The sequence below is a fragment of the Amblyomma americanum genome, chromosome 11 (genome assembly GCF_052857255.1).
Source record: "Amblyomma americanum isolate KBUSLIRL-KWMA chromosome 11, ASM5285725v1, whole genome shotgun sequence".
In the NCBI taxonomy this organism is placed as follows: domain Eukaryota; kingdom Metazoa; phylum Arthropoda; class Arachnida; order Ixodida; family Ixodidae; genus Amblyomma; species Amblyomma americanum.
The window spans coordinates 21,940,226-21,967,564 of record NC_135507.1 but is presented as its reverse complement, the minus strand read 5'-3'; the positions used below and the strand labels follow the sequence as shown (position 1 = coordinate 21,967,564).

The 27,339-nt window shown below is 48.4% G+C and overlaps 1 protein-coding gene across 6 annotated transcripts; it reads right to left on the bottom strand.

The window, feature by feature from the left end:
• Positions 1-106: 106 nt before the first annotated feature.
• On the bottom strand, positions 107-26,957 carry Art4 (arginine methyltransferase 4). 6 transcript variants are annotated; one of them, XM_077643406.1, is made up of 14 exons: positions 26,596-26,957; positions 21,432-21,566; positions 20,477-20,580; positions 19,988-20,092; positions 19,542-19,652; positions 18,573-18,750; positions 18,404-18,494; positions 14,793-14,874; positions 12,663-12,838; positions 10,666-10,988; positions 10,029-10,092; positions 6,681-6,833; positions 3,979-4,091; positions 107-3,139 (listed from the first exon to the last, which is right to left on the bottom strand). In XM_077643406.1, exons 1-14 carry the CDS (start codon positions 26,726-26,728, stop codon positions 3,093-3,095), a joined length of 1,815 nt encoding a protein of 604 aa, XP_077499532.1. In that variant the 5' UTR covers positions 26,729-26,957; the 3' UTR covers positions 107-3,092. The 6 variants fall into 6 exon arrangements, with proteins under 6 accessions (XP_077499532.1, XP_077499534.1, XP_077499529.1 ...); XM_077643408.1 differs by having other exon boundaries at positions 107-3,133; XM_077643403.1 differs by having other exon boundaries at positions 10,033-10,092.
• Positions 26,958-27,339: the final 382 nt, after the last annotated feature.

The following is a 27,339-nucleotide window of genomic DNA, read 5'->3' as shown; positions in this document are numbered from 1 at the left end:
CTTCTCCGCAGCACAACACGTCCTCCTCCGAATACAAGACAGACTTCCAGCAAAGTCTGCAGACATGCACGACATGAGAGCCTTATAGGGCGTGACACAATCAAAGTCCAATGAACCACATGTGCAGGCATTAGTTTATTGCAAGAGCGTTTTTTTTTTTTTCCGGCGGGGTAAACGAGCTCTTGGCACCTGCCGAGTTCAACCCCGGCTTGAACTGTTCTCACGCTACACAAAAATGCCACACTTTTACAGATTTGCCTACTTCAAAGCCTTAATCATAGACAGAGACGAGAAGCATATCACAGGTTTAATCCTATCCGCTTCAATGGCTGTCTCGCAAAGCCACCGAATTACAGCCAAACTGATGGAAAGGATTACTTCGTCTACGTCACACAAGAAATAAATGACAACAGCAATTTGCTCCTAGAGAAAGAAGAGGGGTACTAATTTACAAATGTTTACAGAAAATGCAGCTGACATGCACACACCAGCACACATTGCTCAAGAAGTGCTGCTTAGATCTAGAGTAGCGAAACACAGTACCAAGCACTGCTCTATGTTCGCCTAAGATAACCAGAGCTGCAAAGTGCACCCAGTAATTTAGGGCGGGTGGTATATGGGCAGGGCACAGCTTAGGCCATCATGAAGGCTGGAGCAATATGCCACCTTTTGAAGCAGCTCACTCCAGTACTTACTTCCCTCCCAGCAGCTGGTTCAAATCTACACTCGTACCACCCTCACCAGTGAACCAGAAACTGCCTGTTAATTGACCGCCTTTGGCGCTCTGAAATGTACCGGGGAATGAGCAAAGAACCCGAAGGCCACTGCCATTGTTAGGACCACAGCAAATTGAAAGCGCTCATCTCAGCAAGAAGTTAATCTCGGCTAAGCAACTGACATTTCCAGCTGCCACACATTAAGTGAGAACATTGACAGTGCACTAGAACCCATATACACAGACAAGACATGGGAGGGCAAAAGAAAAATGTTTGAGCACTGTTCCACCATTCCTGGGTCAATTACCCCCAAGCTAAACGGCAGAGCCCTGGCAGACCAGGACAAATCTGCGTTCAAAGGTGCACACAGAAAAAAAAAATTAACAAATCAAGAAGAAATGTACACGCAATGGGTCACAGCCTCCTTAAAACAAGAAGCTGCGACACAATCTAGGCCGACCGACAGTGCAGCCGCAAAATGCGTGCTCTGTACACATACACACGCGCATGCACACACACTTTCAACCAGTGGTTTGACCATTAATGAGAAGCACCACTAGCGTGCCACGAGAGCTAAACAAAAAAAATGTCAGAGACCTGAGCAAATCAGGGCGTGTCAAGCACTTAAAAGCACATCGAGCGGCTGTACACTCGGACACGCTCAAGACTAATCCTGAAGCCTGTTCTGTACACCAAAGGAAATGAACAGCAACAATGAGAAGTGACGAATGCAATAATTCTGCTCGCTGCCTGGCCAACACAGGCACCAAACCAAGGGTCCGAGGTTGCTTGGTGCACAACAAACAAGCACTTAACGGCACTAGCTCAGGTGCCTGGCTCAAATGCACAGACACTCGACAGGACACCGCAATGTGAGCGGCCTCCGTTTGGCTCTCGTCACACACCCCCGAGTGTTGGGACTGGCAAACTGTCCCTTGGCAACATCAAGAGGTATGTCAACGAGGCATTCAGACCAACAGAGCTGCTAGAACGAAATGCCCCAAACTTGCTGCTGAAGCGAGCAGCGCATGCTGCCACTGAATGTTGCTCGCAACAAAAACGCGGGGTGCCAACATGCAACAGGGCTGCAGCCGTGCACACAGCTGCACTAGGGAGTATTAGAATGGTGTGCAAACACTCGGGGAGCTAGGCTAGGCACAAAACAAAGCGACACAGACACATGCCACAGTTGTCTTTGATGCGTGCCACTCGGCTCTGCACCTGTCCTTGGCTTTATTCACACCACTGTAGTATTCACCTAGAGTGCACTGCAAACAGCCCCTTCAACAAGCTGTCTTTTCGCCAGGAAGTCTTCACACGCCTAACAATCAGAAAAGCGCAACCACTGGAAGGAAGACTCCTAGAGAGATGGCTCCCGCTTGGCAGTCTCTCCACGAAGACCGCAGGTCAGCCCAATTCCTACCGGCTGGCTTGGCACGACTTTGCTTCCCTCAAGGTTACAAACCACTTGGTCAAACCACCACATTTACAAGCAAAATCATCACTTTGGTGCAAAAAAGTAAAATGAATATTATGTTTGAAGAGTAAAATAAAAGCATGCAACACGTAAAATAAAAAGCATCGCCAAACTGCACTCTTCTGACTGAACAAGAGGTTGCTGCAACACTAGCACCTAGTACAGAACGACGCCCAGCAGCACTGTAAAGGTGCCGCGGCTTAATTCATAACACATGCATCGTACATTCCATTCCATTCCATTCCAGGCCCAGCAATCACAGCCACAACCACCGAAAAGGTCCAGGATGCCACCCCGGGCACAAGAGCTGTCGTTTCTGCCTGCCAGAAGACAACGTGCCACACCTAGCACAACCACGTGGCCCTACATTTTAATCAAGCCTCATGAGAACCGATATTCCCGAAGTTGAAGCCTCGTGACAACTGACATTCCCAAGACCCACCGCTACACCAATACTATGAGCCAAAGCCCAGGCAGCAACGCTTCACAGCTTGTGCGCATGGCTTGTGCGTGTGTGTGGATGCCACTCTGCCAAAGTGACAGCCAGGTCGATTATCACAGACCAGACATCCCCGCAGAACCCCGGCAGAGACGGAGGGAACCGGAGCATTTTGCACAAGTGCTCTGTTGTGCCGAATGCTCGTGCGCTTCCACGGCAAGGGGGGCTGGCGACACTACAGGCCACCCAACACAAAGAAAGGAGAGCCGTGTGTGTGCGATGGCAGCAGACAGGACGCAGGCGAGAGAAAATTTTGAGCCTTGTTCCGTGATGATGGCCGCTTGCTACCTCCTCTGGCAGAGCTCAGGCACCGCTGGACCATCCCGGCACTCAGTTTTTGTAGGCGCCAGTGGGCATGAGGATGTTGCCGGGCGTGACATAATCTCCAATCATGAGGCTGTTATTTACAGGGAACTGAGATGTGTTGCTGCTGAGGAGAACCTGTTGCTGCGGAGGAAGGGGGTGAGGAAAAAAGACAAGATGTCACCAGAGCTTGGAACCACCAAAACTTGAGGCGGCATTGGGACAGCTTACAAACAGCCAGGGTCTAATCTTTTACCGAGCAATCCCAGTACTCCTGCTTCCAGGGCCAACCGGATACATTCCAGTAAACTTTAATTTGGGCTAGTTTGTACATGTCGTTTTGAAGAAAGGCAGAAGAAAAAGAAGATAAACCACAAGAAAAGAAACGACTAGGTGCACTTGTGGTTGCCTCCCGAGTCCATTATATATTGCTGCGTACAAGTCGACCCCCAAATTACAAGTAGACATGTACAACCCTCCGATTTCCTTCTTGAACAATGGAGCTTCATGCATCCTGCCGGAAATGGGAACAGGCATAAGACATGTACTACTTGCTGTTCAACCAAAACTACCTTTAAGCCCCAAAATTCAGATATTAGATTTGGCGGGGGGGTGGGGGGCATGCGGAAATAAGAGTTCTTTTAACGTTCACCGACACACAGGCCTCTAGATTTTGCCTCATCGTGATTCGACCGCCGCAGCTGGGATCGAACCTGCGTCTTTCGGGTCAGCAGCCAAGCACCACAACCACCGAGCCACCGCGACGGCTTCAATATACTTTTCATCCAATCACAAAGAGACAGGCTGCTTCAGCTACAGCAGCAGCATGACTCGCATGCTGCTATGCAAGGATGATGGTCCCCACGAAACAACATGCAACAGATACAACAGCACACATTTTGTAGGCTCATGGGTGGTAGTGAGCTCATTCGTGCAATTCCGCACGGCATGCCACAGACAGCTAGCTTTGCCTAGTGGCCTACCTGATTGAACAAGGCTGGTGAGATGCCTCCACCAATTGAACTTGTGGGAACGGCCTGTGCCCTCGAATTGACCGTCTTGGTTGAGTTTACTGTACCGGGGCTTGGCAGTGACCCTGAGGAAGAAGACAAAACCCCCGGCATGAGCGGCTGACCGAAGCATCTGGTGCATGGCCACAGGGCAAGAGCACACAGGAGTGGCAACTCCTTGCAGGTGCCAGTGCGAGCAGGTAATATGGCTGCCGGCTGCGCAACTCAAATTGAACAGCCCGAAAAATCTGTGCACTTAAATATAACTCTGCGAAGAAAAATGGCTTCAAAAATTTCAAATTTCATAATTTACCATGTTTAGCTTGCAAGCGATACTATCAGCTGGTATTTGAGCCAGACTCGTGCTTACGTCACGCCTGCACTGGACTTGTCCATACCACATTTCCATCACAGATACCAAAATATGCGACGCGGCCGTAAGTTCATGCCGCATTAATTTTTGCGAAGACCGAGGTGGGGAACTCACGGGAAGAACAAGTGCCTCTGCTTTCTCCTGATATTAAGAAAAGCAAAGATAATAAACTGTATACAACTGCCTTCCATCCTCGTGGACATAGTTGCAGCCAGCACTGTCCTGTCCCCTTTCTATCTAGAGCATGCGCCCAGCTGCTCAAGCTGACAGATAGATCAAGGTTTCAAGAAAATATGGTTGAATCTAGATGACACTAATCTCACAGGGTAGGGGAAAAATTGGCTGTGGTTTAGCTCTGGTTAAACCTGGAGTGATGCGAGAGCTACATCTGCATGGCTACGCTTAGGTTCGGCTTGAAAGTGAAGACACAATGGTTTTGCCACACATCAGCTGCATTCGATTCAGTGCTGGTTCACGGCACCAATCCTGAAAAAGTGCCACTGGTGCCAGCGCGGTGCAGAATCAGTTCCGTGGTGCTGGTGCAGCGCGTCAGCAGCACCACACCTCATAGGTGCAACAATTTTCAATCGAGCGCGTGCAGACAGGTTTTGTCATCTGCCCACCGTGGTGGTGTCGAGTTCAAATGTGTATTTTTCATCTGCGGTCGCTTTCATGCCTAACGAGAGTTGAGTCAGCCATGGTCGAAGACGACGACATTGCATAGCTCCTTGTTATGGAGTAGTTCTACCATTCCAAAAGTGAATACGAGGAAACAGACTCCGTGCTGTCTTTTGCTGCAACTCACTTGCTTGGACCTATGGCAGTCGAGCTCCGAAGTGCTATAAAAGCATGGTTGCAAGCTATTTCAATTACGAATTCACGAGGATCTTCAGACACTCAGAGAGACGTTCGCAAGAACTTTCGGCACGCTTCCATTGGCCCCTGCATACTTTCCGATGCACAGGGGGAGAGCGCCCGGAAATCACCGCCGAGACTCCGCCTCACTAATTTAGCTCTTTATAAGCAGTGATAAAAAAAAAAAAACAGTCCTTCGGCAGCACCAGGAGGCTTCCGTGCTGCTTAGCGCTAGCCCCGGCGTGACCGTAGCCACAGCAGAATGGCCAGGCAGCGGCGAAATCAGCATCTGCAGCCTGCATGCTTAGCGCAGCAGGCACAGGTACCGGCTCCAATTGTAGCAAAGCACGCTTGGATTCGCCCTGCCCGCAGTTTGCTAACAGCCCACACACCGTTGTTGCACCACAAGTTTCGTGTGAACTTGCAAGCACACGGACGGCCTGTCACAATTAACATGGAAGCTACAGCACAAAACACAAACTTGCCTGCTGTCGCCCTAACCACTGAGCGGCGCAACAACGGTGTGTAGGCTGTTGGGAAACTGCGGGCAGGGCGAATCCGAGCGTGTTTTGCAACAATTTTCGAAACCAATTTTAAATTTTCTGCTGTCGCCTAGGTTTCAGCGCCATTTTCTCAAAGAATGACATTGAACCCGTCGACGTAAGCGAAAACGTCCCTCAATTCACGTTCAATATCTACCAGCTAACGTGTGTCGTCTGCGCGTCGTCTGCTGAAAGCCGTCTGCACGTGAACTTTTTTCCACTTCCCTGGAGGCTGGTGCCGTGGTTCCTTGCACCAAAGCGGCACTAAAGCTGCACCCAAATCAATCGCGGACGGCGGTGCAGAGGGTGCTGTGAATCGAGGGCTCTGGTGCAGTGCACCATGAACCGGTGCAGGCGATGCAGTGAACCACAGGCGAATCGAATGCAGCTATAGTAGTGACGTAACGCTCACTACACCCTCGCAGTGCATTCAGTGCAACCGGCGATCATGACGCCGCCGATGTGCAGACAGCGGTTAGTGCTCGAGGGTGCAGTCGTGGCCAGCACGTCTGCATCATCTGTAGTAATCCAGGAGTGTGTTGAAAACATTCTGAATTCCGCACACTATACACAAGGCGCTCTGCCGGTGAATTTTACGAATTCATATCATCGTAAAATTCATACCAACTATGTTGTTACCGCCAAGAAAAAAAGCAGGGCCACGGTATCCATATCGTCCATCAGCAAATGAAGAGCCATGTTGTCCTCAACAAACAGCTTGCATAATACCTGCCCAACTTGCACTTTAAACAGGCACAGTTATGCTGAGAATTTGTGCAAGGTCCCTGACGCAGCAGGTGGCGGGTGCTGTGCTGCCTGAACTTGTGCAGGAAGTGATACCCACTCTTAGAGAAGCATCCCTGCCTCCCATGCAGCCCCAGTGGTGCCCCAGAGCGTGCACTCACCTAGGGAGACCACGTTTGAGAGGTGCACTCCGAGTGGCTGTTGCTGGGCCACCACTGGCTGCACGTGCATGTCCACCACCCCCGTGCCGTTCATCAGTGGCACCCCGTTCATTACCAGCTGGCCGGCTGCCGCGCTGTCCGCTCCCACTCCAGCTGCACACACACACACACACATACACACACATGTGCACATGAGGGCCGTTCAGCAAGGCTACACTCCTTCCACCACACCTTCTCAGCCATGTCACAAAAATACATCTGCAATTTCTCTCGTTAATTACACCCCCCCCCCCCCAAACAACTATATGTGGATGCCCAAAATAAATAAATACCGTATAAATGCGTGTAAAGGCCACACTGATGTATGAGGCCACACTCGTGTATGGGCCACACCGTTTTCCCAAAGGAAATATTAAAAACATCACTATAATGGCCGCACCCAAAATTCCCACGACCCACGCGGGAGTAGCCTTCGAAATGCACGCGCCGTGGCCTTCGTGAGCAACAGCACACTTTATCGTGGAGGCGACGCATGTGCACAGGAGCTTCCAGGTGCCACCCATAGATGGCGCCCAAGGTCGTGGTGATTGGTGGCTAAAAGCAAGACAGGAGTAAAATTTCACAAGACATGGCTAGGTGGCTTGAGCCACCGCCCGATGTAAAGGGTTCAGCCATATCCATCCATCCATCCATCATCATCGTCAACTTTTTCCTCCACCGCGAGCTCCCGCTATCCATATCAGCATCAGTATCAGCAGCTCCGCAAGGGAGTTGTGGTGGTCGTCGTAGCGTGTTAGTTCACCGTAGTGGTGGCTCTAACCTCACCCGAACTGGAAGAAGGGTTGCTCTGTCAAGAGATGGAAGCGTGGAACAACAGCTACGTGTTGACAGCAGACATGCTGTCCGACTTGTGGGATGAGCGCGCACAAGAGCATAGCACCAGCTTGCAGTCTGAATACTCCGCGAGTGACGACTGAACGTAGAATGAATGCCACTCATTCCGCGATCGATGTTTTTACTTGAAAAAAATTTTTTTACGCACATCACGTGTATGGGACACACCCCGAAAATTGGCCCTCAAATCTGGAAAAAAAGTGCAGTACTTACACAAAAAACTGGCTGTAGTTCAACCCGGCTGAACCTAGCAAGACGAGCGAAAAGCTCGGCCCCGCCTTTTAAGCAAGGTTAGAGTTTTCTCCAGTCTCTGCTCTCGTTCTTCATCCATCTCTGTATCAAAGGCCACACGTTCTTGCTGTAACGCAGCTTGTCTCTGGGCTATGTCAGCTGGATGATTCGACTCTGCTTGCCTTCGATCGCAAATCGTTTGCCACGAAGGCCCGGCACGCTGTTCAGCCATGAAGTCGTCTAGCAAGGCTTTGCCAGACAGCCACTTTTTATTTTGTCCCTCTACACTCTAAGCATGTGATTCAACGAGCGGTGGCACAGGTGCCACCCAAGACAAGGGTGGCAGCGGCGGCGAACGAGGCACGTGATCTGACATCACAGTCACATCTTCGCCCCTCCTCCTGGTTGAAGGCCACTTATTTTAGTTTTGACCTTGAGCTTTGCATGCGGAGAGTAGAATGTTTCGCTTTAAGATTTGTTGAAGTAGGACCTCACTCCGGAAACTGTTCTTCGTGGGGGGACATAATTGCATTACCTTGTATGGTTTGTTAACAAGGAATCTGAAAAATGCTTCTTTGTGGCGGAAACGTTGACTGGATTGGGGTTTGACTGTATTTGGCTTTCTGAATTAACGACGGTCAAATTGACGACCTTTTACTGTACTGGTAATTTTTCTGAATTATCATGCCACTATCCACCCACATGACAAACTACCAGTTTAGTTCACTAAGCCACTTGAATCAGCTTGCAACAACATAATCAAGAGACGTTTTTGTTGTAGTACACACTTGCTTTACAAAATGCACAGGTGAGGCCAAAAGTAAATGGAGTACACCATTGCCTATTAACATTGTTCACGTATTGCCTAACTGAAATTGCCAACTGCAGTGTGCGCATGCTGACTGGATACCTGGAGGAATAAAATTTTACCTCTGCAAATAGAGAAGGTATGATTGTTCTTAGAATAGAACTGCGTGCTCCGTTTTCTTATGTCCGCACCTGTACATATGTGAATGAAGAAGGCTATCCCAAACTCCAGAAAAAAAAAAAAGCACGAACGACAACAATACTATCAAGAAGGTGAGCAACGCTGAGATAACACCCCAACAATAAACTATCATGTGGAACATAACTTCACAGTTAGGCCGAAATTGTATTTAGCCGGTGCAAATCCATGCAATGTCACTGCTACTTCGAGTAGAACAGAGGTGATGCATGGACAGCAATTTTCGGACAACAAGCTGAAGAAGCCTCACATCTGTGATGCACAACCTCTCCCCAGTGTAAATGTCATGCCAAAGAGAAATGGGCAAAATTGCCCACTTTTGCCTTTGAACTGGTTTTGCATGTACCAAGCATTCCCCCAGCCGCCTTTCTTCTCCCGATTAGAGCCACTTCGGTATGCAATGCGCCTGCTGCACCACACTGTCAGAAATGGCACGTTTTGACCACCACACCAGAAAGACATGCGCTTACGATGTAGGCTGTAAAGGTGTCTATTCAAGAAGGCATTTTTTCTTCTCTTCTGGGCGCGCTCCATCTCGTTGTGTGCAGCTTTCTTTATTGATTTATATAAACTTGCCTGCTACTTTCTAAGGCTGCTGGACACAGCAACAACTACAGTAGCACATTTGCAAAAACACCAAATGTGTCTGAGTGCACGAATCAAAATCTGCAGGTTAGAGAGAGAATTTTCTGCCACTATGGTATTACACAAACCAACAGCATGGTAATCTCAACGTCGAAACAACTATAAAGGCAAAACCAAAGATTCAATGTGGTGCGCTGCACTGCTGACCAGCTGGCGGGATTTACGAACACCAGCTGAGTAATAGACAAGCCATAAAAGGCAACACCCCTAACCTTACCCTGAGCATCGGTGACCGCACTCCATCCCAACAAACGTGACCGGCGAGATTTACGAACACCAGCTGAGTAATAGACAAGCCATAAAAGGCAACACCCCTAACCTTACCCTGAGCATCGGTGACCGCACTCCATCCCAACAAACGTGACCGGCGAGATTTACGAACACCAGCTGAGTAATAGACAAGCCATAAAAGGCAACACCCCTAACCTTACCCTGCAGCATCGGTGACTGCACTCCATCCCAACAAACGTGACCGGCACAAACCCACACAGTGGGGGCCAATAGAGTTCAGCAAAAGTTCAAATCCTTACGTCCATTGCGCCGTCCATAGCAATTAGGTTAAGGTTAAGTACCTACTGCTTAAAGCATAGGCACCATAGTTGACAGCTTCACCACTAGGCCTGTACGAGTAGCAACCTGCAAACAACGAAGAGCCAAGCCATATGTCATTTCATGCCACGGCTCCATCCGGGCAGACGTTACAGCAATCTCTGCTGCCGGCCGGCAGTTCTGGCAGGGGGGTTTGCGACGTGGTAGTCGACACCACTTTGATGGCCGACGACCTTTGCTGGGGGCCCCTTTCCACTTTTGTTGTTGCAGCGTCGGGTTTTACAGCATATAAGAAGCTACGATGTACCAAGCATTCAGTTAAGATGACCATGTTCTGTTAAAAGAAGAAGGCTTTCAAATTCCTTCCTTTCAAAGATGGTTTGCTGTGACCATGTCACTACATGCTTCACATGGAGGTCTGTGTCGTTTTGAGAGTGAAAAATTGTGTGCAAGGTATGTGTGAGCAATGCGAAGGTGGCATAAAATCGCTTGAATGAAACATCCCCTTTCTGTGTGCAAGCCCTATAGGAGTACTCATTTTGTCCAAGGTTCAGAAACCAAAGAGCGCCACTGTTCCCACAAGCCCCCGTGCCAGTAGTCAAGAGAGAAGACAAAGACAGGCAGAAAGAAAGGAAGAAATGGTAAAGACCACTGCCATACCGTTGGTAGCTGAAGCAGCGTCCAGGGTGGCCCAGTAGGCCTCGCTGGGCGATGTATCGTGGCAGCCGGGTGGAGGCTGGGGCGGCTGCCCCGTGTACCGAAAGAAGGGGTTCTTCAGGTCCAGGCTGTTGGCTGCCCGGATGCCACCCTCCAGCTCCAACTCAATGTCTACATCGTAGCTTTGGCGCCGGTTGGAGCGCAGTACCACCCGGCCGCCCAGCCGCTGACCCCGCTGCACAAACAGCGGGCTCTCGAGCAGGCACCGTACCTGGTACCAGTGGGTCAGCGGCTGCGTCGGCCCCGTCGACAGCCACACCGTCTGCCTGCAGGGGGTGCACACAACCAGGTACAGTTGTGTGTGCTAACACCCATACAACAACAACAAATAACACTCGTTGACATGCCTCCGTGACGAGACATTCCACAACAGATGCTTGCAGTGGTGAACATATCCTTAGTTACTTATTCGTTAATGCACCACATGAACGACACAACCGCTAGCCCACACCACTGTGGTTCATGACATGGCACTTGGCGGCACTTTTTTTTTCCTCGTTTCCCGCCAAACCCTATTGAGCTATGCGGACGCCGCAGAGCCGGGAAATGTGACCTTAACTGCTGCCGCAGTAAAAAAAAAAACCTACACTGAAAAACCCTACACTGGTTGTCTAAGATGAGAGAGACAATTAAAACATGACACACAACTCACTACGAACACTACAACACAATGAGAGTATCTCGTGGTATCATTCTTGTATGCTCGTGAGGTCCATTGTAAACCGCAAGTCATAGTATCGCACAAGCTGAAAGACACTCCCATTTTCCCTGCATAAAGCGGTTTGCAAAGCAGGCATCAGCCCCTGTACAGCCGCCGACTGACTTTTCAGACTCGGCGGGACTCGAAAGTAGTCCGAATAATTGAACAGCATCAACAAATCCGTGAACTTCAAAAAAATAACTTTCCTGAGAAAAACCGGCTTTCAAAATCACCGCTCCCCATGTTCCACCTACCAGACAGTGCAATGCGTAAGTCGTGCTGCAAATGAATGCATTCGCAGTCAGTTTGCATGGGGCAATGTTGCTCACGAAGAAAGAGAGGTAGCCCATGCGAAGACGTGAGCTGAAGCAAGCGCTCCTCCGAATGCACCCCCCCCCCCCTTCCTCACCTCTACCGTGATTGTTGGCCCGCACCATAGGTGGCGGCGTCCGAGCCGCGCCGGACGCTGCAGCTGTCCCGTTTTACAGTTTTCAATGCGATTGCGCGCTCTTTGTAAGCCATCTTGATGGCAATGGAGTGCGTCCCATTAACAAATAGCCAAGCCTGTTCAAGCCGGTCCGTCTGATTCACTCCGTCAGTGCCTGCAGATTCTGTTTAAATCCAAGATGGCATCTTTTACAGCAGAGAAGCAGGGGTTTGTTGTGACAACAATGCCTGCTCGCGTCTATATTAGGTTGAAGTAACAAACTTTCGGGTGATAAACAATCTCCACAGTATTGTTGGCATCTATCTTAGTCCGAATAATAGAACAAAGTTCGAAATATCGGTCGTGAAGAAGTACTCGTACACATTTCTATGAGATGTGCGACGGTTAATTCCTAAGCGAAGTCTGCATATCGTGCAAGTCCTAAAAATCGGTCGGCCACTGTATTAGATGATTGCTCTGGTACATGACACCTGAATTCACACATCGTTTAGAGCTTTGCCTTGTGACACCAGCAATGTCGCAAGTGTGCCATTATCGGGCGGCTTTCCGCATCTGTTGCAGGCGCAGTTGCTTCTCAGCCTTCGTTGTACACCGACAACAGTCAACTTCCCACGTCTGCTATAGGTGTTACTTTGAATCGACTTGCGTCGCTGCATGTCGACATTTTCTTCCAAGGAGTTGCTCTTCAGTGGGTAGTGGTCGCTCTCTCCCACATCCTCTGACTAGACGATCCCTTTAAGTTCGATACAAAAGTGGCTGCAGGCACAACAGCAGCCTGCGTCCCTCACTTACACGGATCCGACAAAGGCCACGTCGAACCAGAAGGCGAGGCCATGCAGCTCCCCGGACTGGAGCAGGTTGAACTGCAGCGGCACCTCGATGCAGTGGAGGTCACTCTCCGACGCACGCTCAAAGTCAACTGTGTGCCGTAGGGACTTAGCCAGGCAGATGCGCACGTCGAACGTGTCCTGCACATCACACAGCCCAAGACTCAGTGCGGCCTACATGCCACTTCCTCCCTGTGCAGTGAGGGTCATGCAGAGGTGGAAGCTCCGTGCTCCGACATGGCACAACGGCATCACAGACGGCTTGGAGGACACCTGACACATCTGTTGCAGTGCCGGTATTTTCACACACAACTTGCAATTTCTCTTTTAAAAAAAATCCCACACACAACGAACGATGTGGCAGAGTGTGGTATAGTTGAGTTCAAATCAAGAAAAAAACATGAGGTTTTCCCCCTCTTGAGATCCCTTCCAGCCAATGGCATCAGCCGATTATCACGAACCTGCTATCTTGACAATGCAGGGAGTGGCAGATGAAAGGGGACAGTCCCCTCCCTGCATTGTGGGGGATAGTCCTCTCCCTGCAATGTTGGGGATAGTCCTCTCCCTGCATTGTTGGGGATAGTCCCCTCCCTGCATTGTCCCGCTACTCAGGCTAGCAAGTTCAGGAGAATAGGCCCACGTCACAGGCTGGCGTGGGTGGGGGGGTCCTTTGAAGCTAAAAATTTTGGAGGACGCTTTAACTTCGTCACTTCGTCTTTAAGAGTGAGACGCGCCAGCGTGTTGCAGCATTGCCAAGGAGTGCACGGAACACCATCCCCAGTTCAGCGCAATGCGTGGCCATTGGACAATTTAAGAAAAGGATGCCTGTCTCGCATATCTCAGACACTGAACCAGGCCGTAAGGGAAGGAAAATGAAATGAAAATTGGTTTTAAGGAAAGGAAATGATGCCTGTCTCATAATTCCGATGGACACCTGTACTGCGCCATAAGGGAAGGAAAAATCCCTTCCCTTACGGCGCAGTACAGGTGTCCACCGAGATGCGATGCGCCAATTTCGCTCAGGGCCAATGCCGCCGACGACAGCGGCTTTTCTGCGACACCAGCTGCTTAATGCTGTCGCGTTAAAATCTGCCTTTATCTTGACAGATATCTGATTATGGCATTAGCGTTCCCCCTGGAACAAAGCAGCCACTGCCACTGATGTGTTCAGACCATACAAGCAGGTAGTTGATAAGTCGTACTCTCTCCGCTCTTCCCCTCCCCTCGACTGACTGGCGACTGTGGTTTCCCTCTTGCCATCCGTCACCTCTCACCATCTCCCGCTTTTCAATGCCTGAAAATAAACTGGGGTCCCCTCTCGCCAATTTGCCTCCTTTTTACCGAGGCTTCAAATGTCAATGTAGGGCGCTTTCCAAAAACGGCCGCTCTAATACATCGATTTTTTTTTTTTTTCAGGAAAGCCAGTTAACCAGGTTCGCAATGCAAAACAGTAACAGTTTTCACGAATGGTTCTAAGAACTATTTCGAGAAATAATTGAAATGAAGAGGCACCCCTGTTGCGTTATGAAGGGTGCAAAATTTGTCTTAAACAAGAAGATCATTGCCAGCTGTAGCAGTGATTCGCGAAGTACACAATTGCGTGCATAATGCCTGAAAGGGTCAGTTGAGAGCTTTAAGCAGCTACAGCGACAGTTAAGCACACTCGGCGGCTCGTTTTGCCGTGATCTAAGGACTAAAAGCACAGCACGGGACACTGTGTTCAGTGTCACTAGGTGCTGACTGGCTGAAGAGAAGCGACATCAGCAGAGCAAAGCATTCCCATTGGCTGGAGGGAAGTGCAGTCACTTCTGGTGAAGGCATCAACAGCTGCTTATGCTAACACATGGTCAACACATGATGGAACTAGGTGTCCCTATGAATTTATCTTACTTATTTTAGCATTAAAAAAAGTGCGGTTAACAGAAGACTATTATGGGTGGTCATGGTAATCACTGATGGCCAATTTAAAACTAATTGCAAGTTGTCTGTTATCGCAGAGATTAGAGCAGCAAGGTCATTCCAGTTGTTGGTCTCACTCGTTACCACATGTGTTCTCGTGTTACATATGCTCTCAGTACCCTGCAGGCCGACTCACCACAATGGGCTGCCGGAAGTACTCCTTGACGGCCGCCTCCCGCAGGCTGGACAGGTCCACACCATGGAAGCTCTGCTGGTACCTGGACAGCGGCCCCACACCTACGTCACAAACCTTGGCAGAGATGGCCCGTACCAGTGGGTCTAAATGTTGACAAAAGGGAGGATGGCGGACACAACATCTACACCAATAACAGGCTGCTGTTTCCTTGGTCTTGTATTTTCCGAGCAGCTTGCTTGCAAACTCTGGGTCTGTTCAGTTTGGCCGCACCTGCTGCACTAGTTCCATCGTGAAGTTCTGTGGGAGTGCCGTGAATGTGCAGCACCCGTACGGGCAGCTCAAGAGCAGCTTGACACTAGCACTCCGAGGCTGCTTCCAAAACCAATCAGCGAGTGCAGGCCTGGTCACCTGCTTGCACTGGCATCGCCATCCAATCGCAGCCATCGGGGTGCCACCTACATCAACGGCCACCAACATCCTGGGCCATATGGAGAAATTTCACACAGCAAATTGCAGCTAAGCGTTGGCCATTTTCTGAACAAAGCCACTGCATGTGTTGCATCTGCATGATTTATTAACATGCACTGCACAGCTGCCTGCCATGATAGACTTGACTGCACAGGCTCGCAATTCTGAATTATCCACTCATCCTTTCATGAAAGAAATGGCACTATCACACTGTCTCATACTGTCTTCAAACTGTGCATGGCCATCACCATCTTGACTTTAATGCACTTCCACTTTGGCAAGTGCCAGTAAGGAAAGAATTCATATTGAATCACGCACACTTCGCATAAGGAACACCGGACACAAACAGGTGCGCTTGGCACTGGAGGAAAGAATACAAAAACACTGCATTCCTCAAAATGGTGCAGCAAGTGCAGCCAAATCGAACAAGAGACTTTTTTTTATCACCTTTCTGAACCGCATCAATTAATACTGGCCATTACACAAAAGCTAAAGGCATTGCATCAAGGATCACCATGATGAACCACTTGTCACATGCCTGTCCAATCGACAAAACAAGCGACAATATTAGCACCACATTAATGTCTAGACATTCACGACAGCTACTGCTTGAGCCCATGCAAAATACATTGCGCACGAGGTCCGTAGCATCCAACTGTGGGTTGATAACCTTCTACTGTGCTCTTTTTCACTTCTAGAAGCAAAAATCTATTCTGGCCCCTGCCTGCTCTACCACAGGCAGGCCAGACAATGTAGCGACGGTACTGCGGACGCTATGGACAGTCAATTGCACAGGCAAAAGAGCACTTAGCAGGGGCCTACCGTGCTTTTTCAGCCAAGTGAAGCATTGTGTCCTCGCTGAAAAACACAGCAAGCTTTCATGTCGACAGCTGCAAGAAAGCGCGCCTGTGCACAAGAAACACCCTAGCAGTTCAGAGCAGCAAGCGTCAAGGCTCGGCATACTCCTGCTGTCGCCAAGCCATGGCTGCTAACTTCGGTGCCACGATGTGTTAGCTCCCTTTGCTAGATGCAGCACCGAGAATGACATGAACCACAGCACTGCCATCCATGTGCACTAATCTCATTGGCACTCTTCCCGCTGCAAAACTGGAGCATCTAGTACACCGGCTGACCAAGGCGTGCAACGACGTTGACAGGGTCACTATTCAATACCTACTGCACTAGCCTAGGAAGGGGTGCTACCTCTTGAGACTTGCAAAAGCAATTAAAAAAAAACAACTAATATTTGCCTAGTTCAAGCAAGTTTACAAACCAAGTTCACATGGTTTACGGTCCCACGCTCGAGAATTTCAGTTTCTCCGCTCACTTCGTCTGCTCTTGTGGAGCTGCACAAGAGACGATTTTTATCTTGATTGCCGCTTCATTTGGTTTACTGCCAGCACTCGCGTGGTGCTATCTCTCTCCTCTTTGTTTACTCAGGTTACTTCCAAGGTGTTCAGTTGCGTGTTGTCATTTTGTTACGGCCGTACATGCCATGGCCGTAAACAGGAAAAATGTTCGAATTATCGAATGACTCAAAAAAAAAAATTTTAGAAAATGTCGAACTGCTTCTTGCATTGTGGTAAATTTCCTTGGTGAAAGACTGGACAATGGCTGCCTCATTTTGACATTTGAAACGGCGCGGTAATAACTGTTCATGTTTCCATCAATGTTCTATAAGGTACATACTGTCGGGACCATCGAAACAGAATTGTTCCAAAATAATAAGGGCCTCTCGCAACCTTCAGGGTGCGAAGTGGTGGAGCTCCACCGCTACTGCGTCACACCCATTATAAGCGATGCTGTGGCATGTGAGAAGGCTTCACCCCACAAACAGCAAACGGCACGCGACGAGCACACAGTTTCAGTGCAATGGAAGAACGGAACTACATGGATGGAAGTGAAGGAAACAGCTCAGCAACGCCAAAGCAGCAAGAAAAAAAGGAGGGGGGGGGAGAGAGAGAGAGAGAGAGAAAAAAAAAGCATCTAACTGGTCAAGCACAAAGCTCAGAAAAGCAAAACTGAAACGAGGCGGTTGTACTGCTCTTGTAGACTAGGGCTGCCTCTTTGTCCTCACGCCTGCCATTGCGTGCACGGCAGAGGTGTGCGAGCGATTCTGCAGCATGGAATTCAGGTTTTGAGTAGGGCTATTTTGATGACCTCTTGCTACCCGGTCATACCTCGACACAGCCTCCCTTCACGAGAGCCTGTTTGAATTAACCGGTGGGAGAGTCATAGCGTCCAAACTAGGGAGCGTTCGATGCCATAGAGGCGTCGGCCGGGACCGAGCCAGCAGTTCAGATTATTCGGATTCCTGAATTAACGAGCTTTCACTATACATGGAACCAATTTCAATAACTGAGCCCAAAATCTCTATCAAATTTTTTTGCACTTTTGAGAATGGAAAATGTGGTGCAGGTGTAGTAAATGTACATCTAAGGCCCAAATACCATCAGTCCTAATAGTTTCCATTTTAGTACTAAATTCAATCATTTTGCTCATTCTGACGCATCAACAAAAAAAGAATTGAAGAAAGGAATTCAAAAGGTTAACCTGAGTGTACATCTATCGCACATCCCATTTCCCGGCTAGAACGTTCTGTTCCACGACGAAATTTTATTACTACAATCATGCGGACATGCGTGCCCAACACACTGAGGGAGTCCATCCATTTTTAAAGGCACTGCATTCAATGGCAACCATTTGCACTGAACCATGGCAACCCGGGAGCTGCTGCTCATGTTTAGCAGCAGGCAAGATGCACTGTGCAAGGCGCACTGTGTTGAACTGCTAGCCTTGCAACAGAGTTGTTGCACGTCTGCACCTTTGAGAACCACTTGCCGCCATGAAGAAGAAGAACCACCACCAAGAAAGTGACAAGAAGCAAAACGCAGAAGCAGATATAACGTAGTTTCGGGCTCCCGCAGGAACTGAACTTTCTTCGACTTCCGTGACAATGAAACATGAGAGTGCATTAGAACAAAAAATGTGTTAAAACCAGGTAATTAAAATGTTATCCCAATGATACTATTTCCCCAACCCTAGTCTTGCTCAACCGCATTTAACGGTGCAACAGCTCTTCCGTCATCAAAAGGTAGCTGCCGTTAGGCTCCAAGAATGTAAAGTACACAATCGGGCCTTACCAGAAATTAGCCTTGTTGAGCTGCTCCATGTAGAGGCAGGTGTCCGAGAAGGGAGCAATGTGCAGGTCTCCCCGAGTCGGGAACATTTTTCCTGCGCACAAAAAGGAGGCAGAGTCAGCCGGGTAAAGGTGGGCACCAAACACGCCTCTCTCCTCCTCCTCCTCCTCACCTTGGGGCTTGAGCCACTTCTTGGCGTGCAGGTAGGTCTCCAGCATGCGTTCGTTGAACAGCATGTAGCCCATGGGCTCCGACACAATCACGTCGACGGGCTCTGGCAGTGTGATCTCTTCAATCTTGCCAGGGATCACGACCACCTTGTCCGAGAGCTTATTGTGGTACACCAGGCACTGCGTGTGGCAGGGCTCAACATGATGCCATGGCCATCACCAAGCAGGCGCAGCAAGACCACATTTGGTCTTCTCGCTACATGTGGTTAGAGCAGGCTAAATCGTTGGCTCACTTCAACCAGTTACATGCATGATCACTTCACTACTCTGGAATAATGTCTGCCTGCCTGCCACAAACAGGACATGCTGTCTTTAATCTGATATGAATTTCAACTACAAAGGCATTAAAACTGTTCAGAGCTGCTGCACTTTCATAGCCCGATGCTGCATGGACAAAATGGACTGATGGTGGGGTTATAACTTGACACATACAAAAAATAAAAGAAAGAAAGAACCTTTAAAATCATCACAACTAGTTCTGTAACCCATTATATGTAAAATCTGGGGAGAGTAAAATGTTCAATGTAACAGCAGGAAGTTATAATGCAGCCCCATAAGCGCCGAATAGTGCTTCAACAGCCACAGCGGCTGCTGACGTGTCAAAAAGAGTGCAGAAAATATACCACTGTTGAACAGCCAAGTCCTGCACACAGATTTTGCACCTTGTCACGCCCTGAATACTGCCTTGCAATAATGTTACTTTTGGAGGCCAATGCTGCACCTTTCCACACACCACGAAATGCCAATGTACGTTCGTGGATTTGCTTCCCAATACAACCCAGAGCCTTCGCTATTCAGAAAAAACATGTTCAGGTGAAATACACACATGCATAAAACAGATACTACTCAACCAGTGCCTGCGTTCAAACTGCTGACAATTTCCTACCATCAATAAAAAGCAAGGTACGTACCTCGGCATGCTTGGCCATGGAGCTGGCCTCAACGGCAAACACCTTGCGGGCTCCCGCTTGCACCGCAAAGAAGGACAGGATGCCCGAACCGGCGCCCACGTCCAGCACCACCTGCACCAGGACAGGCGGCACACCCACTTTTGGCTCGCGCATTTTCCACGCGTGGAAACTGCTGTTTTCTCTAGAGCAGAGCAACACAACTTCCAGGACCATAAAAGAAACGCCGTCACATCCATTCACGCTTGCTGAAAGCTCCGAAATATAAACCGAAAGATGAAAATTTAAAGCCATGTTCCACAATCGCGAACACTTCTCAGCTTCAAGCAGGAAAAAGCTATGAAGGTAACATCCCAATTTCAATGTCTCCTTAGAACGCATTCATTAGAAACCAGCACTTTGAAGTTAACAATTCATTCGAGGAATCTGGACAAATGCTGGCAACGCACCTTGTCCTTGAAGTCCTCCATGTTGTTGAGTATGGCCCTCTGGTAGGTGGAGGTGCGAATGTAGTCCTGCATCATGTTCTGCTGCTGTGACAGGTAGCCGTAGAACTGCAACAGGACACACATGAGCTGAGAATCTGCCATGAAACCTGCAGGTCTTCAAAGCAATGGCACTTCATGCCCTTGCGTTCCCCACTGCCATCAGATCTGTGGTCAGCTCATCCCTCACACACATCTCGCATTGCTTTGGAAAAAAGAAAGCACACTTCTGTTAGTACTGAAGTTCTGCACTGAAGTTTGAAGCATTCATCAATACCCCACACAAAGAGGTAGATCTGGTCCAATTACCAACAAACCACGTTTGCTGGAATGACATGCCTGCTACCAAGCCAGAAAGTGTACAAACATTCACTGCAAAAACTAATAATCGAACCCTTCTGGTAACAAAGCGATTGCTGCACCTCACACCACTTGGCACTCAAGAGAGCTTACCTGGAAGTACTGGGTTGCCGAGGCCTCGTCGGTCCTCTGCCGGAAGGTGGAATTGTTCAGGCCTGTCTTGAAGGCGTCTATTATACGGTGGAACCGCAGACACTCTGCACACCACACATCAGTACCATTTTGATTTCTCTCCAGCCTTGTGGCAACATTTCATGGCAACATCCAAATAAACATAAGGCGAACATGCATACTCATTTATACTAAATTCTTACAGGGGGCCCACATTACAAAAAGCAGAACAGATACCAAAGTGTAGCAATGGTGGTGGTGCTGTGCTGTTGCCCAAAACGAAACCTCAGTAATTTAACAGCAGCCTGCTTTGCGTTGACCTACACTGAATTAATCTCTAGCGAAAATTATGCTGTGTAATCTCAGCATGCACTATTGACCGGGACTTTGCTGTCCCAATACTGAGAACGCAGAGCGAAGCTGTGCCAGCTCGGTGCCTGCCATCCATGCCAATAACCTGTAATACACACTCAAGGCATAAACACTGAGCGTTGCTATCTGGAACGGTTTCCACTTCCTGCTCTCTGGTTTATGCATCCTGCAAAAGTCGAGATGACTTACGTTGTCATCCACAATATCAAATGCAAAGGCAAGCAGCCTTTTTTCACTGTGGAACGTCTGCGCTGCCCGAGTGCCCTGTGTTAGTAATAAGGACGGTGCATTCTGCTTAATTTGTCTCTGCTAGCGTTGCTGTGCAAGCAATTCTACACACTATGTAGCGTCCACCAAGGTTTTCTAGCTACGAGGTCTCCACAAAGAAAAAAAATGCCGGTTGTCGGTTTCTTGCTGTAATATGCATGATTGCGCAGTCCCATTATAAAGACCAAAACCCCATCCACCTCCAGTAGACAGCTACACAACCAACTGCACCATGCTTCATGACCAACTGCAACCAACTGCCCTCTCCCCCCCAATGAGGGATGCATCCTGAACGTACCCTGGTTGCTGGGAAACAGCACCATGAGCGTGCCCTTGGCGTGGGTGATAACGAAGGCACGTTTGCCCACGCGGGCTGTGTCCGTCTCCTTGAAGATCTCCACCTCGTGCACCGCCTCAGGCCCATTGCTCTCCCCTGCAGAAAAGAAAAGCAGTTCCCAAAACAGCCAACAGATGGCACCACATTTCCACCCAACAATACAATAGGACACACGCAAGCATAACGACGAGAAAAGAATTGGCGGTGGTTTAGCTCTGGTTAAACCTTGAGTGGCGGGATAGCTACAGTTTGCCGAGTGGAACTTGCTCAGTCAAATTGCAAAGTTGGTCTTTCACCGCTCCGTTTCACTGGGCATTCCTCATTCATCTTCATCCCACTTGACACAACGCATGCGCATAGCTGTTGCAGCTCGGTTTCGCCAGCGCGTCGCGTCGCTGGCAGCAGCAGCTGCTCCGCACCACGTGATCAGCCACGGTCACGCGCCGCCGCCACACTGAAGGCTCGAAGTGCTACCGTAATGTAGCTATCGCTACAAAAGTGACCGACAGCCCAGAGCTGCGAACGCTGAATTCCATTAATTCAAAAATGTGCACCAGAATCATGCAACTATCACCATCACAGTGCACGCGTCACTGGACCTGTTGTGCAGAGGGCGATAATTATCTGCACAAACATTTGATGAGTTTCAATTAACTCCATGATAAGATATGACCAGGACCATGCATTTGGTTGGCCCCATACATGTTGCATGCTTGCTAATCCCTATAAACGCCCAAAATGCAGCGGCCCTCTAAGGAACGAAAAGCACATACACGAGCTGCAAGGTGCTGAAGGCTACCCCTTAAAGGAGTAGACACACCAAATTTCAGTTTTGTTTTCTTTAGAATGATGCAAAACACATAGAAAACATAGTCATGTGGATCACTCCAACCAGTGGGAAATAATTTCTAATCAAATTTTTTTCTTTTCATGCTGTTTCGGTCTCAAGAGCCAGGTGACAACTGTGACGTATAAACCGGGTGCAGGTGAAGTAAGGTATACAAAAACTGAAGTATGGTGGCTGCTTTTTTTCCTTTCAATTTCAATTCGAACCAACTCTTACAGGCCTGCTCAAGCACTGGAATGGCAAAAATGAACAAACAGCAATTATACTGCAGTTTTTGCATGCCTCAGGTAACCTCACACCTAGTCTGCGACGTCACAAGCGTCGTTCGGCTTTTGAAATCGAAACCGAAATGGCACAAGAGAAAAAATTTATAAATTATTGAGCTGGTATAGGTGAATTCCATGCCACGACTCATGTACGCTATTATCTAAAAACAAGCAACCAGAATTTTGGTGTGTCTACTACTTTAAAGAGACACTAAGGAGGACAACTCCGTCCTTAGAAAAAAATTGATTCCTCGGCAGCAAAAGAAGAATTTATTGCAGAGAAAATCGCATTTGAAAATTTCCCCATCACTGGATTAAAACTGAATGGGACTCCATGGTCATTGTTTTTAAGTGAAAGGCGATGCGATACACCTAGCCTCTGGGATCTGCACCCAGAAAAGTTGTCAGCGCACTTGCGAAATTGGCCAGTGATCGACACAAGTATTTCTTTTTCTGGCCCTTTCTAGCTTATAAAAGCACCGTTTTCTGTGAAGGTAGAGTCTTTTGCTGTTACAATGAGGTAATATACGGACACGAGCCAACTTGACTGGTCCTCGGTGTCCCTTTAATGCCTTTAATTGCATCGTTCTAAGCAGATCAGCCCAGAAGCAGAAACATGCGACGACATTCCACTACGACGGTCCACCAATTTTTAGGTGACCTGGCGGCTACAATGTGGCACTGCTCAAGTCTGCAATGCCTGGCCCCAGTGGCTGATTTCCAACAGAGGCAAAACGTGCAAACCTCAGTTTGCCAAAATTTCAGTGCATGTTCGAGAACCTGAAGTGGCCAAAAATTGAGCACTCACCACGCCTTGCAGCCAAAATGCATTTTTGCCTTAGCTAGTTAAGATTCGATTTGGTTTAGTTTCTAACAGCAGCATAAAAACAATTTCCTCGAGCCTGCACTTCACTTACTCATGTGCACCTATCTATTGAAAGCTAAATGCGCACAAAACACAAAGCTGCGTCCTAAGCCACAACGACCGGATACAAAGCAGCCATAACTCCAATATTGAAGATTGCCGCAGTAGCCAGGAGGTAAAGTCCATCTGGATTTTGCAACATATCACGAAATGCATCATTCACCCCCCACCCCCCTCATTTTATAACTACATTGTTTTCGATGGAGCTGTAGAGCACGGTAACACATAAGCCACGAATTCAAAATGCGGCTACACTGCACACATGCACGAGGACACAATAAACTTGCGACACACAAAAGTCAAAGCGAAAAAACAATACACAGGCCTCAGAGAAATGGAAATGGGGAACAAAAGCAAAGCTAAACCCTTTGCCTTTTCACATTCGAAAACAAGAGCCGCAGAAAAAGACCGTGGCCGTGCGTTGCCGGCTACCAAAGTTCCAAATGCCAGGAAGGATGTCACCCGTCAATCAGGGTGATTGATCAGTGAAATCCTTTGAGCCATTTATGTAGTGCACATGTGGCTATTCCGTTCCCAGCGAAGAAAGGAGACTGCTTGGGGCGAGAGGAAGTGTAGGCAGGATTTTGTTTCAATTTTCACAGCCTTTCCTAGTGCATACAGCTGTAATATTTTGCAAAAATGAGCATAACTGCATTGATCTACGTGCTGTGTCTGTTCATTTATACAGTCGTAACTTGGTCACGGGGCCTTAATTACTTTCCTCACCCAAATAAGACCTCCTATCAACTGGGCATGCAATGTGCTGCAAAACCCATGCTTTGACACTGCAAATTTGACGACATAAGATACCGTGCATTACTCCCTATCTGACTCGCATAACGCAGTAAAGCTCTTCCCAAGGAAGCACTAGCTCTTCTGCAATTACACCAACCTTTTCGCGTTTTTCACAGAACCTACATTATTTGTGAATCGGGCATAGATTGAAGCGACTGTGGCTCTGCAGCAGCAGCTGTGGAAATGCTACAATAGCAGATGTCACCGCCAAATGTTTTCTCGCCACCACCACATCTGCTGCGACGCCTTTTGTGCAGTTTGTCGCGATGCTGAATCCTCTAATAACCAACAATTTTGGACCCATAGAGGTGGTGAACTCTACACACCTGACAGCAGGTATCCCACAGCTGTGAGAGAACATAAAATGCTGGTAGTCACAAAAAGCCAAAACAATGAAACAGTAGGTGAATCAAACCTAGCCCTTCACAAAATACTCTGGAAACGAATTATTGGTTCCATGTTTGGTGACCTACGACAGTGAGACCATTCTATTACTTTAGCTTATTCTCTTGTGCGCGAATGTGTGTGCATCACACCAACAGCTTCGCTTCCTTAATCACATTTGGAACGGTGCGTGGAACATTAGTAATGGTACTAGCTTCACTTCCTTAACCACATTTTTAATGTGGGACATTTGTAATGGTAACTATCTGAAATGAGCCACTCATGGTAAATAATTTATACTGAAATTCCTTCTAATGTTTCAGCTTCAGTTTCAACAGGTGGCTGACTGAAAGGTCAGGCATAAAAAAGCTGTGATGTAATCACTATTTGCTTCGTCATTTTAATTCAATGAAACACTCACTACAGCCTGCCCAAAGAGGCAGAATGGAAATGAATGAACAAGTAGCTATAACATCGCAAACTGTGCACCCTGGCAACTATTTCGCACATTTCTCGCTTCTATTCCTCTTTCCTCAGCCCATCTGATGGTGTCATGCAAAAGATGGTGCCTCCAAAATGAATAGACACAGGCTAAGCAGACTTTCATAGGCGGGTCGTTACAGCAGACTCCCTCGGTCATTCACCTCCTGACCATTTATTGAGCCTGTCAAATCAACTGTTGCACCACATCACTTGGCTGTTCTCATTCATGTCGCCAATTCTCTTCAATTTTTTTTGTTCTACTCAGCCTTAGTCTCGCTACTCCACTCAAACAAGCATCTTGCCGATCTATAAGCTCCATCTATGCTCTGTAAGCAGTACACTTGTAAGCATACTGGGCACCTTTCTGAAATGTGTCTTAACCGCCTAGGAAGAACATTATTCAATTTTCAGGCGCACATAACACCTACTCCGAGTACCAATTACGACAAGAAATTATTTTTTTGCAGGCCACTCATTCTGCGAGAATTTTGATGAATCAGTTCATACATCAATCTTGCACATGGCTAAGACACCTTACGTTGTCAACTACGTCCGAATAACGTCCGAACAACAGTCGTGCTCGATCCTGACTAAATCATGATTCGACACTTCTCCCCGTAAAAACCCGTAACAGAATTCGTCCCAGGATATCCTCCCGAATATGTCGTACCTATTTTGTGCCACGAAACGACACGATTTTTTTGGTTCAAGCATGAACGCAAAAAAATGTCTGCAAGGTTCCGTAGCTGCCGCGAAAGAAGCGATCGGGTCCAATCACGCGCGCACCTCTCGGCGTGCATGAAGGGGAATTTCTCACGAATTTACCTCGGCTATATAAGAGCGTACCTCAGGCAAAGGTAGGCAGTACTTTTCGCCACATTACGTGCACATCATTTGTGCGCAGCACAGCGACGGGCCGGCCGCGTGCGATCCGTTCGCGATAAACTGCACGCCGTGCGAACACAAGAGAGAGAGGGGGCTGTGCAAACTGATTTGCCCCTCGTGAGCCGCTTCTCAGCACTGCCCGCGGCGCACTTCTCGGCGGACCTGAAACTGCGCGCTACCGTTGGGACTTTCGCGACCCGCGATTCTGACGCGGCGTCGCGACTGCAGGTTCGAGAATCGCCGCGCGACGCCGGCTGTGCGAGGCTGGCCATTGCACCACGCGCACGAGCGCCCGGGATGTCGCAAGAGAACGCACTATCGAAAGCGACCGCCACTGTGATGGCTCTGAATGATTAAACGGTTCTCGACAATCGGGATACCGTTAATAAAACTGCGACGGGCCGATCAAAATACCTTAGGCCTAAATAGATTAGAGAACGTGCGACATGGACTACAGTAAACAATGCGCGCGGAGACAAAGAAGGCCCACTCTGGAGAACCGGCGTACGACGCAGGGCGCCGATTAACGGCTCAACTCACGCTTCTTGAACTTCACGATGAGGTTATCCGACTCGTCGGCGACTGTCAGAAGCAAAGGGATGGGAAACTTCTGAGTTATTTCACCGGTATCGGACAGACTGGATAAAAGCACCCCTTCAAACGTGGCCGCCATATTTACAACTGCCAGCCACCGCCAGGTGCAGGTGCATAATCACTCGACGTAAAGGAAGAAAAGTGACGCGTTAGGACTGCCGCTGTGCGACACTTGTCTGCTGACCTCCATAATTTAGATCACATAAGCCATCACGATCCTTCTCCCTCTTATTTTTATGCTATGATTTGCACATGGACAATCAGCGCAATTCGCGATTGATGGACGTATGTGTAGAGCATGGTGTACTGATAGAGCGTGGACAGATAACATGGGTGACGTTGCTGTCATTCGAGTGAAATGGGCTGAATCCCGTGCGCCCTCGCTGCCGCGTGCAGCATATGCTGCATATCTCAATTTTGAAATAAAGTTCAGTCAACAAAAAAAGAACTGACCAACGAGCTTGTCATCCACTTAGTTCTCAAATCAGTTAATTCAGCACTTTACTTATCAATTCAATATCAACTATATCCTTCTTGACTACGTTTTTTTTTTTTACTTCTCGTCTAGCCTTCAGGTAACTTTCTTCAGATAGCATCTCGCCTGTCACTGCTCCTCCGCCGTTTGTCTAAATTTATATCATACAGACATGCATTCTTTCTTTTTTGCTTCCAGTGCTTTAAAATCTTTAC